General features: G+C 40.4%; 2 protein-coding genes across 2 annotated transcripts; one reads left to right on the top strand and one right to left on the bottom strand.

Annotated features, from left to right (window-relative positions):
- The first annotated feature begins 3,150 nt into the window (after positions 1-3,150).
- On the top strand, positions 3,151-4,199 carry LOC145437739 (large ribosomal subunit protein uL1m-like). The gene has a single exon (XM_080315025.1). It carries the CDS (start codon positions 3,231-3,233, stop codon positions 4,143-4,145), a length of 915 nt encoding a protein of 304 aa, XP_080171151.1. The 5' UTR covers positions 3,151-3,230; the 3' UTR covers positions 4,146-4,199.
- A 2,202-nt stretch (positions 4,200-6,401) lies between these two features.
- On the bottom strand, positions 6,402-9,494 carry LOC145437738 (E3 ubiquitin-protein ligase RNF14-like). The gene has a single exon (XM_080315023.1). It carries the CDS (start codon positions 7,892-7,894, stop codon positions 6,428-6,430), a length of 1,467 nt encoding a protein of 488 aa, XP_080171149.1. The 5' UTR covers positions 7,895-9,494; the 3' UTR covers positions 6,402-6,427.
- Between the last annotated feature and the right edge of the window lie 8,654 nt (positions 9,495-18,148).

Genomic DNA, 18,148 nt, shown 5'->3' with positions numbered 1-18,148 from the left:
GAAAAATCGGGAAAGTTCCAAATGTGGCAAAAAGTTACATGAAAAAAATGGACAAAAGTTGCAAAAAGTTGCACTATAAGATTCCTTCAAACAGCTTAAAACGGCATTCTACGTAGCCTATCTTACGAGTATTTAGGAAGCTGCCGGAAGCTGTAAAAAAAAGTTGCAAAAACTTGCCCTACTCCAGAGTGGAATTGGTGGTGAGAGAAGTGGTGGTGAGTGGTGAGAGAAGTTTTCGATTTGTTTGAGCGCAGACTTTCTCACCGGTCACCGCAAATACTATTTTTCCAAACCTGAAGAGCCTCTGTCTTGGAGGTAAAGAACTTCAATATACAATTGAATAGTCTATTCAGTATTCACATTAAAATGAATATACTATACAATTGTATTTTTTCAGATCCAAAAATTTTCCACTCTAGTAATTTTGCTTACGCGGGTTGGAAGCAAGACACAAGGTATATATTCGTTTCACACCGTTTTTCAGGCAACTGACAATTTCATGAGTTATCAGCAGGCCGTGGTATTTTTGGCATTTCGGGAACCAAATGCTAAAATTAAGAATTTTGAAATGCCAAAAAAAATAAGCTGTTTTTGGCATATGTTAAAACAACACTGCCTATGTGCAAAAGGCCTCCAAATCTATATGCACCATACCTCCATACATACATATATAGTCATTATTACATTCCCTCATGATTTGTAATCATTGGGTGGATAGTAACTATATAGTGACGGCTGCTAGCCAAACGTATCAGAAACATTTTTGAATTCTTATCGTAAGTATTGTGCCCTGGCGAAGGCCGGTAAAGCGGGTAATGTTGTCTGCTACTACACATAGCTTATCAATGAAACTCAAAAATGATATTTTCGTAAATCCAAATCTTTTTACTATAACTTCGGTTCCTTTTCACATAAATTTAAATAATCTCTAAACCCAAGCTAAAGCGAAGGCAGTTAGGAAATCGCAATACGGGATGACAAGTTTATTTGGAGGGGTTAAAACAAATACTAATTTATTTCAATATAAATACATTATTCAATTGTATAGCAAATGGCAATCTTCAAAAATGGAAACAATGACGATCACCGTCACAATAACACTCAATGATAATAAAACATATATTTGAGCATAAAAAACGCCTCTGAAAACACTGTGTATATATGATTTTGGATTTGTCCTCCATATAATTCTGCTCTGAACGATCGACGTTCAAGTCATAGAATTCAGTTGTCAGCTCATGCCCAGGGTATATTTGCCGTGATCCTATTAACATTTTTGCTGCACTATTCAAATTCTTATTTAATCTGGCCTGACATTCATAAACGATTAATATGCCGACCGCATGTATGCAAGATGAGAATAGGCATGTTTGGAATAAACTGCATGCACTCAAACATGCTTTGTACTTGATCTTTTTTACTTACTTGGAATGGGATAAAATTTCAACGCACTTTTACTTAACTCGGGACCAATCACCAGCTCTGCAACAGAAAGCGTCGACGTTATCAACAAAAACAAATTTTCATAAAAGCACGTTTTCGTCGCCGATACGGATTATTGCACAAATGACCACGGAGATCCCCGACCCGGCGCGTGCGAGACTGTGCGATGTGCGTGTTTATATAACTCAGTGTGTATGAGTATATGTTTTTTTTCATTGTCATCATTTCAAAAAAAAAGATGATAGGAAGGTGTCGAAACAACTTGAAGTATATACTCCTTGAAGTCAGTATAATTCATGACAAAAACCCGCCGGTCATCCGACAGTCGACGAGCATGTCCACATTCAAGTCGAAATACAAGCAATTACTACTGAATAAATACAGTCCATCCTCAAGATTACCGGACCACGACTGACCTATCGATCTCGCTTCCCATGACATGCCGCCCGATTTCTTGTCGCATTCTTTTTCTATACTATCTTCTTTACTTTCATTCAGTGTGCATGCCTCCTCTTTACATCGCCTAGGCCAAGGTGGGTGTCAGATTCCATAGACTACTCCTTGTCGCTTCGACATCTTCCTGTCTTTTCATTGTATCGCATTTTTGTGGTGTATTGAACTGATAAAATTGCTAATAAACCAATGATGATGATTGTGTATTTATCGAGAAAATATTTTTAAATGACTCTGTTGGGTCCCTGAGGTAGTCCATGAGGTTAATTTATTTTTAGTGACACTATTTAAGTAGTCATGTAATGTAAGCATGTCACATGTGTCCGGGACTCGCTGTGGATGTCCCCCTCCCCACTGGCCACTGGGCAAAGATGTCGGTTTCGCTTCGCTGAGGCTGGATTTGGTATCGAATCGAATCTCGAACGTTGTAGTATTTCTAGCAATCCTAGTGCTGGTTTCCGGAGCGCAGAATTTAAATGAAACTGGTCTTGATGGAATGATGCCGCGCGATAGCGAAATGCAGCGATGATTCTCCAAGTTGAAGTAATTGAAATTGTGTGAGCACAGGACACCGATTCTATACAGGCGTCCAAAGACTTGCAATATCAAACTGCCAAAGTGTGAGTGCATTATTACGATAGGTATATTGGGATTCAGGTATGTTGAAGACTTGGCCGTTGGATATCATCTTTAATCGCTCAGCCACTCTTCTGGTAAACAAAGTCTAAAATTCACAATAATTATATCGTTCGGCTTCTTCGATCAGGGCTGTATCCCTGCATGTGATAGTATAGTAGGCTTCTATTAACCAGAGATCAAGCCATGCACTGACCAGGAACTTACCAAACTTTATTTCATTTGACCGATAAAAGGCCTGTGTAAAGAGATGTGCCAATATCGCATATCAAATGTTTCAGGTTTCACCAATTAGGATTGTTTTGTTGATATAACATGTTCTTTCAATTCTCTATGTACTAGTTGCGGATTCAAAGTCAATATGTAGTGTTGTTTGTGGTATTCATGGTGTTTTCGACTGCAATGGTCATTTATTCCAGGTCGATATTCTTTATTATGATTCCGTAGCTGCCGACTTCTAGGCTCACTTCCTAGCCCACTTCTATAGTTTTTTTAAGATACCGCTTATATGCGAATCAGATGGCAAGGAAGAGCCTATAGATATTATTGAATCAATCATGTGACTGTCCTGTGTGTACAGTACACTTGCATACCAGTAAGCTGTGTAGTTGTAACAGTCCTATATATAATTCCATCTCAGGTGAACTTAAGTGTAATTCCATCCCAGGTAAACTTGGTGTATCAAGTCTTACAGAAAAATGGCGTCTCGCTGTTTTGTACATTACGCAATGAACATTTCAAGGACTACAGTAAAAGGATATTCTCGTGAACCCGGATCGTCAAGGCACACGCACCTTGCTTGGACGAAGTTAACGTCTCACAACATCCACACAAGTAGCGTCAAATTTGGCGCTTTCGCCAAGCCAAAACAGCAGAAGGTAAAACGAAAGGATGTGAAAAAGCTGAAAAATCCTGCCGACGATGTGTACTTGCAGGATTTATATGAACCAACTGTATACCAACTTGAAGCGGCAGTGTCCGCGTTGAAAAGATACATGGAATTGGATTTAGCCGACAATACCTCGCCTGTGGTTTTAAATTTGTCGTTACATCTAGCACCTAAAGGCAGAGGAAAGTTTCAAAGCTTTTGGCATATCGAAGAACCCGTACACAACTTTGCTCACACAAACAAAGTGTGTGTTTTCACAGAAGATGCGGATGAAATTAAGTCATGTAACGACAACGGAGCGTTTCTAACTGGTGGGCATGACGCTATTCAAAAATTGATCTTTGCAAAGGAAATTTGCGATGCGTACGTTTCTACTCAAGAATTCAAGAAAACGGTGCTAGATAAAAACGTGGAACTCGTCAAAATAATGGGAAAACTCGCGCCTTCAAAGAAAAAAGGATTGACGACAGACGTCGTCAGTGAAATGATGCGATTACGCGACGGATTACTAATACATAATCAAACTCCGGAAAACACAAAATGTAGCGTAGTCGTAGGACTAGTTGAACAACCAGTCGACCATATTGTCGAAAATATCGTCCAAACGATGAACGTGGTTCGGACTGAACAAAACCCAAAACATCCGCCGATTATCAAGGAAGCTTCAGTTTTATGTTGTGAAGAGGCGCTATTTTTTGATGTTGGTAATGAAGAAGATGATTGATTGTAGTAATTTTGAATTAATATTGTGTCGTTTTAATACAACATCTATGAGAAACGTTACCAGATTATTAACAAATAGTATTGTCAGATACGTGTATTAGGGTTGTTGAAAAACTAATTTTTGCTCAAATTATACTGGCTGTTAGATAAAATTGTTAGGATGGCTAAAACAACGACGTATAGCAAATTTGGCTCAATTCCAACCAGTAGAAGCGAAGTTGCTGAGGTTCAAAATTTCGAATTTCAGATAATAGTATTTATGGACAATAGTATTTATGGACCCACCATAAATACTATTAACTCATGATTAAAGAATTTCCCACTGGCAGTAATTTTTGAACAAGCCCTAATGTATACAGACGTAATGCAAGATATAGTGCGACCTTTGTAACCGTAAATAGTGCTGTTGTGTTCAAGACAATTTGAATAAATTAGGGACCAGCTATAAAGCTATTCACTTATAGCAGTGGTACGTAACTGGGTACAGGGGTGCGTAGAAACCTCATGTTTTCACCGTGCCAGTCTCAGGGGTTCGCTGGAGGTCAAGACGCATAACCACCAACAATCGACAGAAGTCGCACTGATTTGCAGTGAATAGTCTTGATCTTTTTGTTTCGTATGAAAATCATGTTTTAATGTGTTTGTTCTTATAACACTATTTCTGATGCATGCAAGTTCGGTACCTCCAAGAAACTCTCAAATCTTCCATAGTAATGTTTTGTGGTAGATTTATATTTTGGTGAGCAGGCAAATACTTAAGAGTTCGCCTAAGGCTCACAGATTGCGTTAGGGTTCGCCAGGTTAGCGAGGATATATATCGGTTTAATTTAACAAGATATCACACTTTCAAACCCCTGACCTTATTGAGGTTTGTGGCATTTGTACATTACATATGAATACAGGTAATCAAGGAATGAGATGGAACATATTCTGAAAATGCACAAACTATAAAAATGTTCAACCTGGTCTCTAGCCATCATAAACTTTCAACTCCAGATATATTGAAGTAGCGGTGAATGATGAGGAAATTTATTCGAGGTCGCATCACATAATATACTATATTTGAATAATAACAAGTGCATACATTATCCTTGAGATCGAGTTTTAATTCATTGGCAGTCAATAGTTCTACATTGCTGATCAGTTCAGTGTAAGTGCTACAACATTTGATAAATTGCCGACACATTACATTCATAAATTCTTCATGAGGTGGTAAAATGTTAGTTGACTGTAGGCTAATTCTAATTCTTGTATAATTTGTGAACTGTTTCTTTTTATGCTCTCATTTTAATGGGACTAGCAAGTCAAAAACTTGACTATCAGATGGCCACCCCCATCACCATGAAATTTTCAGTCGCTATGCTATATACAAAAAAATTGTTCTACCCTGCAGTTTGTGGATTTGAAGGAGAAAAATGCACCGACACGGGAAATGCAAAATTTTAAAATTGTGATGCCCTTTTTTCACTCTAACGCTTTCTTTAGGAAGTACTAGGACTAGGAATATGTGTAACCCCTCTTGGAAAAATTTCATTTCGAAATTTCAAATTTCAGGTCATTTTTTCAAGAAGTTTTCTGTGAAGCTCTGTAATTCAGAGCAAGGTAGACCTAGGCCAAACGACTCTTAGCATAACATAGGTCTCGATGTCAGCTTTTCAAAAAAAAACCTGAGTGAATAATATACGAGATATATGTCATACAAATTTTTGATTTACCACGAAGCTGTTCAACAAAATTTTACAATGGAGAAAAATGTTACCAGTAATAAAAGATAGGCCTACTAAACCGGTGCAGATGAAAATCGAAATTATGAAGTTTATAGCTATGTTTTGGGTGAGATAAGGTCATGAGGTAAGAGTATAAGTAGGATACTATGTTGATGTTTCAAGCCAAGGAAAAAAATTGAAAATTTCTATATTTTTTCTAAATTTTGACTTGTTAGTCCCCTTAATTCTGATCTAACTTCTGGTTTTGCCGTAAATGCCACAGGTGAACTGTATAATGCAAAACGAGCTCAACAAAATGAACTGTGATTTGATATGAACTGAACTTGATTCAATGTCCAAGTTATCGCAAATTTAGTAATATTAATTATAATATATCCAATTTGGAAAAAAACTAGCTACAATTCTAATTCCAGTCTAATTTGGAACAATGGAATAAACAGTAGCAAAAGTTCTAATCGAATTTTGAAAACTTGAAAATGTTCTAGTAGTCCAAGTCTGCATCGAACAACTTATTTATAGTATTATTTGCAATTAGAGGTATTAAAATGAGTATATATTACCAATACATTACATCCATAAATTCTTCATCAACATCAACACCGTCGAACAACTTATTATAACATTTGCTATTAAAGGTATTAAAATGAGTATAAGGATTCGCCTTGCTTAATCTATGCACGCACAGCCAGCAGAAATAACATTTACACTTGTAACAAGTCATTTTGTTGCAGCCGCTTTGCTTCTCAATAGCCGCACCACAATCGGGACAAGGTTTTGAGTTCGCAGCCACCCATCGTTCGCTTTCGATATTTTCCATCGTTTCACGTAGTACTTTTGCGCCATATTTTCCTTCCAATTCTTTCCTGATCGAGTCATCGCCGTTTTGATATTGCTCGCAGATTACCGTGAGTTTTTTCAGCTTCAACTTGCAAGGCTCCACGCCGTGATAAGCGAGTTTGCAGTAAGTGCAAAACGAATAATGGCATACTGCACACATGCCCATGGTCTCATCTTCTTCTATGAGTACTGGACTTTGACAGAATTTTCGGGGGCAGTACATTACGTCTGACATTGTGTCGAGAGTGGTTTGGAGTAAAATGGATTCGTAGCGCTTAAAGTCCTCTTCAGACACGAGGTTTTTTATCTGAAAAGGTAGAGCTTGGGACTCACAACCCGGCTCAGGACACACCAAAGATTTCATGTTACCGTCTTTGATATGGACGTCAAAATAGGATTTTAGGCAACTGTCGCAGTATATATGACCGCAACCTTTGAATTTGACGCAATTTTTACCGTATTTTTCTGAAAAACATATATCGCACGGAAACGGAGTGTTCTCAAACACTTCTTTTTGTCTTGCGTTATCGTAATCCTGAATCGCCGGTAAGATGTCAGAAAACCGACCAATATCTTGCATCACGCGCTGATCCAGGTTTTCAGCGCTGCTATTTTCAATGAAATCAGCTTGACGAATTGACACTTCGCTGTCTAAATTCAGAAACTCTAACACATCTTCTTTAATGATCTGTACCCAAGTGTACAGAATCTCTTGACCTTGGTGTTCTTCCCATACCGAATCGAGCTTATTGGCGATTAAAGAAAGCCTCAATCTATCCAGCCATATGCTAGTCAACGTGTACTGTGGCGGACCGCTTGAAGGATAATTCTGTGGTAGAATAAATCTCAGGCATATCGGCGGCAAGTACGATACATTCTCAGTAATATGGTTTTCGCTATTTTCCGAAATAGTTTCAGCGCTTTGCTTCAAGTATTTGCAAATCAACTTCAACGGTGGATTGGGAATATCGGGAGAAATAGTAAGGCATCCCGATCGTAATGAATTCTTTTCCTTGGCAGTTTGGTCGATTGTCACTATTCCTTCATCGAATATACTGCCGAGTGCTAAGAGTTCATCTTCCTGTGCACTGTCATTATCAGTCATTGGTGTCAATTTAACGAAATTAAAAGAAAACTGCAACATAAATCCATTCTTGAATATTCTAAAGCAGTTGTTCTCAGCCATTCTTGTACCTCATGCACTGGTAAAACTTCAGAACAAGTGTTTTGGACCTTCAAAACCAAAATTCACCCTAATTTAAATACGACAAACGCACGCAACTTGATAAAATATTGAATTTCCTTCATTGATGCCTTTTGATACTAGATATTTATTTGTGTTACCGTTACTACTATTGAAGTTTCTGCAAGGCGAAGTCCTGTTAAAGACAACTAAACTGATGTCACTTTTCAGCATCCTTTGAAAGAAACGCGACTTCGCTATAGCCTCGATTATATTGCCAATTGTCGCTGACTGACATTGTCAAAATTTAACTTATCGGAATCAAGTTACTTTTAAAGAGTTTTTTATAACATTGCGACATATTCCTAAAGAAGACCATGAACTATCCATCATGACACCATACCAATAAATGTTGCGCACTTTAAACTAAATGTAAAATTCGATGTTTTGTTTCTCTAATTAATGGACAAGTGCGTAACTCCTTGCATTTTGGAATTGAAATATGAAATTCTAATAAATTTGGTGGACCAGAAGGAAACATGCCCTGGACCGGCGGTTGAGAACCACTGATCTAAAGAATAACAAATTCATAGTTTGCATAAAGATTAAAAAGATATAGGCTCTACAAGAAATACGACCCATTGTCTGGACCAGTGGTGGGCGGTATCTCCATCATTGACAGGGGACGACAATCACGAATAGGTCAATTGTGAGGAGAAATTGTTAGAGCATTCTGTCCATTTGATTGATATACAAGTGACTCATGCTTGACTCATACTAGCCAGGGAAAGGTGAAAACGAAGTTTGGGAACCACTGGTCTATGAGCCCTTCCATGTAAGGCATTTTGAGTCGAGACATATTACACCAGCACACAGAATTCCTGAAATTTGTAACGCTTGAAAAGCAGCCAATTTAAAGCTCTTTCAGTGACACTTATGGGCGGATGGCCTACATCCCGGTTACATCTTGTGTGTGTGCTGACTGTGCTCATCCCGAGATAGTGTAATGATGATGCGTCCGGCTTCTCGATCGGTAGATCGTGGGTTCGATCCCCGGCCGGGTCAGACCATACGAGTCTAGAAAATTGGTATCTGCAACTATCCTGCTAGGAGAAAAAAGGGGGGTGCAGACTACGTGACCATACGGTCGTAACGCATCACCGTCGTCAAAGCATCTCGATGGTGCAGGCGAAATAGAATATCATATCTCATGACAAGTCGACTACTGATGAGATGATGTTCCATGATTCGCAAAATTAGTCTTAAAGCATGACCACAAAAACGAAATGCATCAAAAATTGCCTCAATCAGCTATTTACGTCTAACGTCTTTTGCTCTCATGACAACTTTCTGGTCTGATCTGAATTTCAAGACCACAGACCACTGAGCTATGATTTCCAGTAAACTCGGCCCAAGGTAAATTCGGCCCGACGAATTCGGCCCTCGGCCGTCGGTAAATTCGGCCAGGGCCAGAGTAACAATAACAGTTACAATACCATTACCTAACCTGAACCCTAACCCTAGTCCTTACCTAACTCTCATCCTAATCTAACCCTAATCCTAACCCTAATCCTAACCTAACCCTAATCTTAACCTAACCCTAATCCTAACCCTGATCCTAATCCTAACCTAATCCTAACCCTAACGCTAATCCTAACCCTAAACCTAACCCCTAACCTCTAGAGATGTACGGATCATGGTTTTTTGGGATCCTGATCCAATCCTGTTTCATGATATCATAATCCTGATCCAATCCTGATCCTGTTGCAATCGCATATTTCAGTATCCGAGTCCGAAAATAATCCTGTTTTCAAAAATTGCTTCATTATCCATGTTACTATGAGCAGCGGGAAATATCATACTACCATATCTGATTTCTGGAAAAATAAACATCAACAGAAGCTGAAGGCATGATGAACTTACAAAATAAGAGTAGTTTACATACTGCAAACAGACAGATGATAACTGAAATTGTCTTTAAGAATTGCAACACGGTCATCGTTAAGATATACAGACTGACACAAAAAGAAATGATGACAAAATCAGCCTGACCTCACTTGAAAACATCGTCACCAGAACTTTTCACTACAACTAAAGCATCTAAGCTGTCAGCTGGGAGTAAGGATCTTTTTTTGTAAATAGTATTCCCACACAAACTGACCGCCTTTTCACTGGATGCATTTGATGCAGCAATACTGATTTTGATTACCTCAACAGCAAGTCTACTGAGATTTGGATACCTGGCAATTGCACTGGGATTCGTTCAATTCTTCAGTAAGCCGATGCCATCTCCATTCTCTGAGTCACTCAAAGGACTCTTAATCTAATATAGTCTTCGAGCTCATCAGTTGAACTTTGAGGTGATAATGACAGCACAAAACATACCCTGCATATTTCCCATCTTGTTTGTCTACCAAATGTCGGAGCTGTCACCAAACTTAAATCACCGTCTTTTTGACGGTATTTTCGTCAGCCGTGACAACGTCATTCCGAACTATCAATTCTAAAATCATCTTTCTGAATCACAAATGAAACCCAAAGCCAAATGATATCAACCAACATCAAGATCTCAAGAACTCAAGACGTTTCTGCCGCTGAAATTTCCTAAGCGGAAAATATATATTATCAGACTTTTACATGTAAAAAATATTGTTTATGAACTCTGAGAAGATAAGTTTTTCCTTTTCTGAATCTAAACATGTTGGGCATGATTCTGATCAGGTTTTCGTCAAAATAAAAATCCTGTCCTGATCCGGATCCGGCAAAACAGTAAAATTTGGAATCCGGATCCAATCCTGTTGCCAAAAAATCACCCGGATTCCTGACCTGTTAGAATCCAAAATCCTGATCCTGTACATCTCTACTAACCTCCAAATCACTTGATAATATACCGATAATATGGTTGCCAGTGAACCCGTCCCGTGAACCCGTCCCTCGGTGAACCCGGCCCTCAATGAACTCGGCCCTCGATGAATTCCGCCCTCGGGAAATTTTGAAATTAAGTGTATTAACAAGTATTAATATGAATTATTAAACTAATAATGTTATTACCAAATGATTTGTCGATCTTGTAAGGTCAGGGCACGCGTAGATCACGCAGTCACGGAGTGATCAGATCACGTGATCACGATTGCATGGTCGGCTCATCGTTGAATTGACTTGGCGAGGGGCGGACCTGCGACGTTCGACATCCTCGTATCTGTTCATGACATCGAATTGGGTCTTATCGCATTGTATATTGTGTGTGACTTGTTCAGATGAAAATTATATCCCAACGATTGTTATTGCTCAAGTATCAACCACGCTTGGTCTGCTCGTTATTGCAACTGTAGATTGAGGTGGGGGTGTTAGGGTTGGGTAGGGTAGGGGGGGGGTAGACAATAGGGTTCGGGGAGTGGGACATTGGGTTCGGGTAGGATATTAGTGTTGGGGGGATATTAGGGTTGGTGGAGGTGGGATATTAGGGTTGCCGGAGGTGGGATATTAGGGTTGGGGGAGGGGGGATATTAGGGTTGGGGTAGGATATTAGGGTTGCCGGAGGTGGGATATTAGGGTTGGGGGAGGGGAAATATTAGGGTTGGGGGAGGGGGGATTTTAAGGTTGGGGTAGGATATTAGGGTTGCCGGAGGTGGGGTATTAGGGTTAGGATATTAGGGTTGCCGGAGGTGGGATATTAGGGTAGCCGGAGGTGGGATATTAGGGTTGGGGGAGGGGGAATATTAGGGTTGGGGAGGGGGGATATTAAGGTTGGGGTAGGATATTAGGGTTGCCGGAGGTGGGATATTAGGGTTGCCGGAGGTGGGATATTAGGGTTGCCGGTGGGGGGACATTAGGGTTGGGGTAGGATATTAGGGTTGCCGGTGAATACAAAATTCCCCGAGGGCGGAATTCACCGAGGGCCGGGTTCACCGAGGGCCGGGTTCACCGAGGGACGGGTTCACGGGACGGGTTCACTGGTAATCGATAATATACCGATTGAATTCGGCTGTCGGTAAATTCGGCCCCGTAAACATCGGCATATATATATACATATATATATTTACACGCATACCCTGTTCTCCAAATCACTTGATAATAATATAATTATGAAATTAATTCACATTAATAGTTGGTAATACATTTTTATAAAAAATTCTCCGAGGGCAGAATTGACCGAGTGACCGGTGAATTCGGCCGTCGGTAAATTCGGTCCCAGTGAATATCCGCGCTATCTCCCGTGATTACGCGATCTACGCGTACCCTGACATCCAAATCACTTAATAATAATATAATTATGTAATTAATTCATGTTAACGGTTGGTAATACATTTTAATACAATATTCTCGGAGGGCCGAATTTACTGATGTCATGAGCCGAATTTACCTTGGGGCGAGTTTACTGGCAACCCTGAGCTATATAAACAGACCACCAAATTCCATCCTAATAATAGAGAGACAGAGAATTGATTCGGTTCCATGAACATTGAAAATACATAGATACTTGACAAAGAAAAGTATATATGATTCAATTCAGAACCAGGCTGCAGCGAAGGGATCGGGAGATAATCAAGTCAGCTACAGCCTGAAAGTATAGAATGTAAACGTTTACATTCTATACTGAAAGGATGGTTGCAATATGAAACTTAGAACAAAATATAACACGTCATCATCATTATCATTGGTTTATTAATAATTTTATCAGTTCCATACACCACAAAAATGCGACACAATGAACATAAAACATAGCATAACATTGTTGGGTTATATTTTTCATCTGAACAGTCACACACAATGTACAATGCGATCAGACACAATGCGATGTCATGAACAGAGATAGTAGGATTATAGAGATCGTAGGATGTCGAGCGACACGCATCAGTAGCGATCCTTTACTCTAACATCCACCTATAGATAGCTAACCCAGAGATGCCACTGAGATATTTTGGAAAAACCCAGATTTGGACGTTAAAAAAAAACCCAGATCCTATATTTCACTCAAATTTCTATGATATAGCTGTAAAACAGTGACTGAGAGTCATCAATGACAGTTATACAGACATAGAAGTTATAGCCCTTGATATTGACATACCAACGGTTCATTTTCATACTATACATGTTGCTCAGTTAAATGAGCAAATCCATCGAAATATGATGTTTTCCTCTCGACACATTGCTACCAGGCATTCGGTATCGGGGTGTCAATACGTAGTGTAATGTTAGTAACAATGCTAATCCCCATCTATCGTGAGGATGATTTTAGGGTAGTTCCAGTGACTGCGAGCTGACCAGATAGATTGAAAATAGCTTTCGATTCATTAAACCTGAGACAAACACTTTTATTTGGGATGTTTAGTCGAAAAAGAAACTGCCAAATCATGTAATTATGAGTACATTTCAATTTAACAAACCCCTCTCCCTCTGAAAAACTTGCCCGGGCCCCTATAAGTATCTAATTGTAACTGCTGGGGGCTCCGTCCCACAGACCCCCTTTCGCATCTGTTTTTATCATCTATCTGTCACCACGGCAAGGTTTGGCCAGGTGCTGGATTCGGCAATATCTATTATTACATGTGTGCAAGGATAGACTACATCAAAACTAAGTATTTCTACCGCATGCAGAGACATGATAATTATCGGGATACGGGACTTTTCTAACAAATGCAGATATTTGATGATGATTGACACATCGGTACGGAATCATATTCTTGCTTGGTACACGGATTTCCATGTTTATTCGTTATTATCCTTGAAAAAAGCGCATAATCCGAATAGGGGGGGGGGAGGCTTCAGCCTGTTTGGAATCGGTGTCCTGTGCTCACACTATATATTTTTTTAAAATTATTTTTGATTAAATTACTTCAACTTAAAATCATCGCTGCTCCCCTGATATATCAGGCAAAAAGGCCAGCGATTCCAATCAGGGGGGCCCCGGGCGACCGCCCCCTTCGCCCACCCCAAAAGCCACCACTGCCCAAACTGTCTCTCTTTGAGTGTCCCTGTTGAAAGTGAATATACTCTGATGTCAACATGGTAAATTAGTTAGATCAACATTTGGTCTTTTCACGAGCAATAATTGCATACTTTACAGCAGTTACATACTATTTACTGACACACAACGAATTTGTTGCAGCACTGGCATTCAAGTTCTAAATCATTTTGAATTGTCAAATGTCAAACAACTGCTCCAGGGTTGCCCTGTGAACAGGACTTTCTGCGACCTATTTTCAGTAATCAATGAAGCTCTATGGCATCAAGCCCAAGACCTCTCATTTTAATGGTAAACGGGTCTCTTTAGACTCTGCCGTTTCAATCACAGTGGAATCCGTCGACATTATAAGATCTTACTAATCTAATAATCAATTTTGCGCCGTAAAATTGACCTGACAAACATGATGTTGAAATAAACCCAGATTTCAAGCACAAAAACCCAGAAACCCAGGTGATGCTCGAAAAACCCAGATCTGGGTGGAAACAAAGTCACTCAACTATGTCATAGTTGAGTGACTTTGGGTGGAAAAACCCAGGAGTGGCATCTCTGAGCTAACCTACGGATAGATGCGCAACACGTGACTCACGGTCGGCCTTGTCGGCCTCGTACGGCCTTGTTGGCTGACGTACCACGAAGCCTGTCTATTGCACACGTATTCGATGGATCACACTGACGAATATATTTTGTTCCGTCTCCACGACTTGTAATTTTATTGAAACTCACGCATGGTTCAAAATGCAATATATATTTCTCGCAATTGGCGAAGTCTTCATGAATGTCTATCGACTTCCGAACCAGCTAATAATCATGAATGTATATCAACTTCCGAACCAGCTAATAATCATGAATGTATACATCAATACCTCTACGTGGTATTACACGTATATCTCGAAATGAACCCAACGTCGTACGATTTCATACTTCTTATCTACGTTCACACGACAAATTATACGACTCACAAAGGTATTATCAGGTTTCAGTTCAGGGAACAATATAGTTCGTTAAAAGTTCCCCCTTGCTACCCAAAAGAACTTGGTGTAAAAAAAAACGAATATATTGTTCAAAATGTTCCTAGCGCTCTTTGAAAATTAAATAAAGTTGTTCTTATTTGAAAGTTACAGTCGCACTGATTCTTATAATAGACATTAAATTTTCATCAAGGCAATGGAACGACCCCGAAATAGCCTTCAAAGTCTGAAAATCGGCCTCGGCCCTTTCTACTACTTCTTTCCATTTCTTGTGAGTGCTTTCTTTCGTCGGTTCTGGGCTATTTTGTCGCCGTAAGAACGGCAACGGCGGGGTAAGAGGAGCCCGGATAAACCTCCGACCAGGGCTTTGGAGCCGGAGCCGGAGTCCGGAGCCGGAGCCCCGGAGCCGTGCATTTTCACCGGAGCTGGAGCCGGAGCCGGAGCTCTACATAAAATTCAGCCGGAGCCAGAGCCGGAGCTGGAGCCCGTTATTTGAGTAGTAGCTCCGGCTCCGACCTATTTCATAAGATGCCATTATATATATATGCAACAACCACATCTGCTGATTTATCATAATTGAACAGCAGGCCTGAATTTTAATGCTGTGCACAGCAATGGCATAGAGTAAAGTGTGTTGTTGTGCAACTATGATGTTGTCGACAATTGACAAGTATTCAGAATGACGTCACAAGCTGGCACGGCGGCACCTATATGTCTTCGTTGCTACATCGGATGTTACTGACGGCTGACAGACTCTAGAGTGCTATAGATAACTAACCTATGGGTAGATTAGTAATCTATATAGACCAGGAATGGCCAACCTTTTCGGCTAAAGGGGCACATGCAATTGAAGAATGAGTGTGCGGTCCACTAGCCGCGCCAAGCGGATAAAATTTTTTAAGTTTATAATAAACTAGGTCAATAATATTATTACTTGAGTATTGCGGGTCTACTGTATACCGCCCGCTAGGCTCAGTTTGCAAGGACACGACTATTCGGCGTCTGGTCACATCGATATCGAAGGTCTCCGTTAATATGCGACAATATTGTTGTGCCTACATTTCACCGTTGACGATCTTTATGCGAGCGCAAACGCAAAAAGACTTTCTCGCGTAATTGCGAATACAGTTAGACTCAATCGGGTAAATTGGGCGGTTTTTTCATTGTCAGTAGGGGGTAGGCTACCAAGCAAGAAATCGTGTGACAGTTAAACACGCGAGGCGTGAAGAAAAATGTCGCTACTATTTTAGTTTATTGTAATGCACGACGATTTACTGAAAATGTCACTGGACCCTGGATCTGTCAATGCGTCGGAACTGATATATTAGCCATCAACATCCCAAGTGTCGCAGGCAGAATTGTAATTTTTGGTTGGCATTGCAAGTTCACAATCTGAGCGATTCATTTTCGATAATATAATAGGAAATTACCTCGCGGGCCACGCAAAACCTCTCGCGGGTCACATTTGGCCCGCGGGTTGGCCACCCCTGATATAGCTATAGGCCCATTCGATAATTTCAGAGCCGGAGCCGGAGCTGGAGCCGGAGCAGGAGCAGTGGTAATAATGCGGCTCCGGAGCTGCCGGAGCTGGAGCCGGAGCTAATGTATGATAGAAGAGAGCTCCGGAGCCGGAGCCGGAGCAGTTTAAATTTACGGCTGCTCCGAAGCCCTGCCTCCGACGGGAATCGAATCCGGTCCCTCAGATTCGTTGGCGCTTATCGTAACCACTACACTATCCCCCCCACCAATGAAATGTCGAAGCGACGTGGAGAATAGTCTACGGAATCAGACACCTAGGCCTAGGCCTAGGCGATATAAAGAGGAGGCATGCAGTATGCACACTGAATGAAAAGTAAAAAAGATAGTATTGAAAAAAGCAAAACGACAAAATTGGTATGGCATCAGGGCCGTAACAGCACTTCGTCAGGCCCCCCAAAACGTTGGGCTTGGGCCCCCATATGGTGATAAACCTAACTTCTGGGGTCTTTGCCCCCCAAACCCCCCTCAGGCTATACTCTGTTACGACCGCTACCCATCAGCTAAATTGGATTCCGTTTAGTGAGTCAACTGTTCTCGCTTGAACGCGCGAAGCGCGAGAAATTTCTATATTTCATGACTGAATCGGTCAACATGATCGGGAATTGCATATATATTGTTATCAATTTTTATCGTTGGGAGGAACGAAAGAGTAGCCTACTTCGCCCCCCCCCCCAAAAAAAAAACTTGAGTCTTGGGCTCCCATTGGGTGATAAAGCAACTCCATCACGTTGTTCGCTTTTTTCACGAAATAATGGTGATTCTGTTTAGTGAGCCAGGGCGAAGCGCGAAAATTTTCGATATTTCATTATAAAATCGGTCAATGAGATCGGGAATTGCACATATATATTGCTATCAATTTCTTGTCCTTTCTGCTCGCACGTATTCAGATTTACCGGTAGAGCTGAGCGAGGTGTCTTCGAAACTGTACAGCAGGGGTCTTCAAAATTGAGTTTTTTCTCAAATCGTACTGGCTACTCGATAAAATTGTTCGGTTACCTAATTTAAGCCTACACGCCAAATTTGGTTCAATTCCAACCAGTAGCCGCATTGCTACAGGAGAAGAAAGTTTCTATTTATTATCTAAAAAGAAAGAAACAAAAATTTCAAAATTTTGTTCACCCCATGAAAGTGTTGAGTTGTCTATAGAAACGATGTTCACCAAATTTGGCTCAATTCCAACCAGTGGAAGCGGAGTTATTGCCGTCGAAAAATTTGTATTATCAATAAAATAGTATTTATACGGTGGGCACCATTATAATAAATAATTAAAGAATTGGTCACCGCAACTACTATTTTATTGATAATACAAATTTTTCGACGGCAATAACTCCGCTTCCACTGGTCGGAAAAAACAGTCGGAAAAATTTTATCATGTATTCAAACCAAAGGTCAGCAGATTCTCATGATCAACTGATCAAGCCATATTTTCTGCGTGACTCGCTTATTGGCTATAGTAGGCTCCCAACACAGTGACCTTGGATATGTAAAAACGATCGCAGGATTTTTTGCAATTAATTCAACAAATATTACATGGAGATTAACAGATAGCTCTGGCACCGTGTCGACATAAAATTATACCCTTTGCAGTGGCCCATACTCTACTAACCTTTGATGGGCTAAAAATTTGCGTTACAGTAACTTGCAAATGGGAGTCTGTAATGATGGTATTTACTACTATCCTCGTGTCTCGCGCTAGTCGAACAGTTATTACGATGATTGTTCAGCGAAAGAAAACAGAAAGTCAATTTGGTCATTTTTCCAGCCTGTCGCCGACTCAGACGG

Source organism: Botryllus schlosseri, chromosome 4 (genome assembly GCF_051294905.1).
Source record: "Botryllus schlosseri isolate E-star chromosome 4, Bs_hap1, whole genome shotgun sequence".
Lineage (NCBI taxonomy): Eukaryota > Metazoa > Chordata > Ascidiacea > Stolidobranchia > Styelidae > Botryllus > Botryllus schlosseri.
The sequence above is the reverse complement of the archived record's forward strand: the minus strand, read 5'-3'. Positions and strand labels throughout refer to the sequence as shown.

Excerpts from the sequence above, each read along its gene's own strand:
- LOC145437739 (XM_080315025.1), top strand. The coding sequence starts at position 3,231 with ATGGCGTCTCGCTGTTTTGTACATTACGCAATGAACATTTCAAGGACT.
- LOC145437738 (XM_080315023.1), bottom strand. The coding sequence starts at position 7,894 with ATGGCTGAGAACAACTGCTTTAGAATATTCAAGAATGGATTTATGTTG.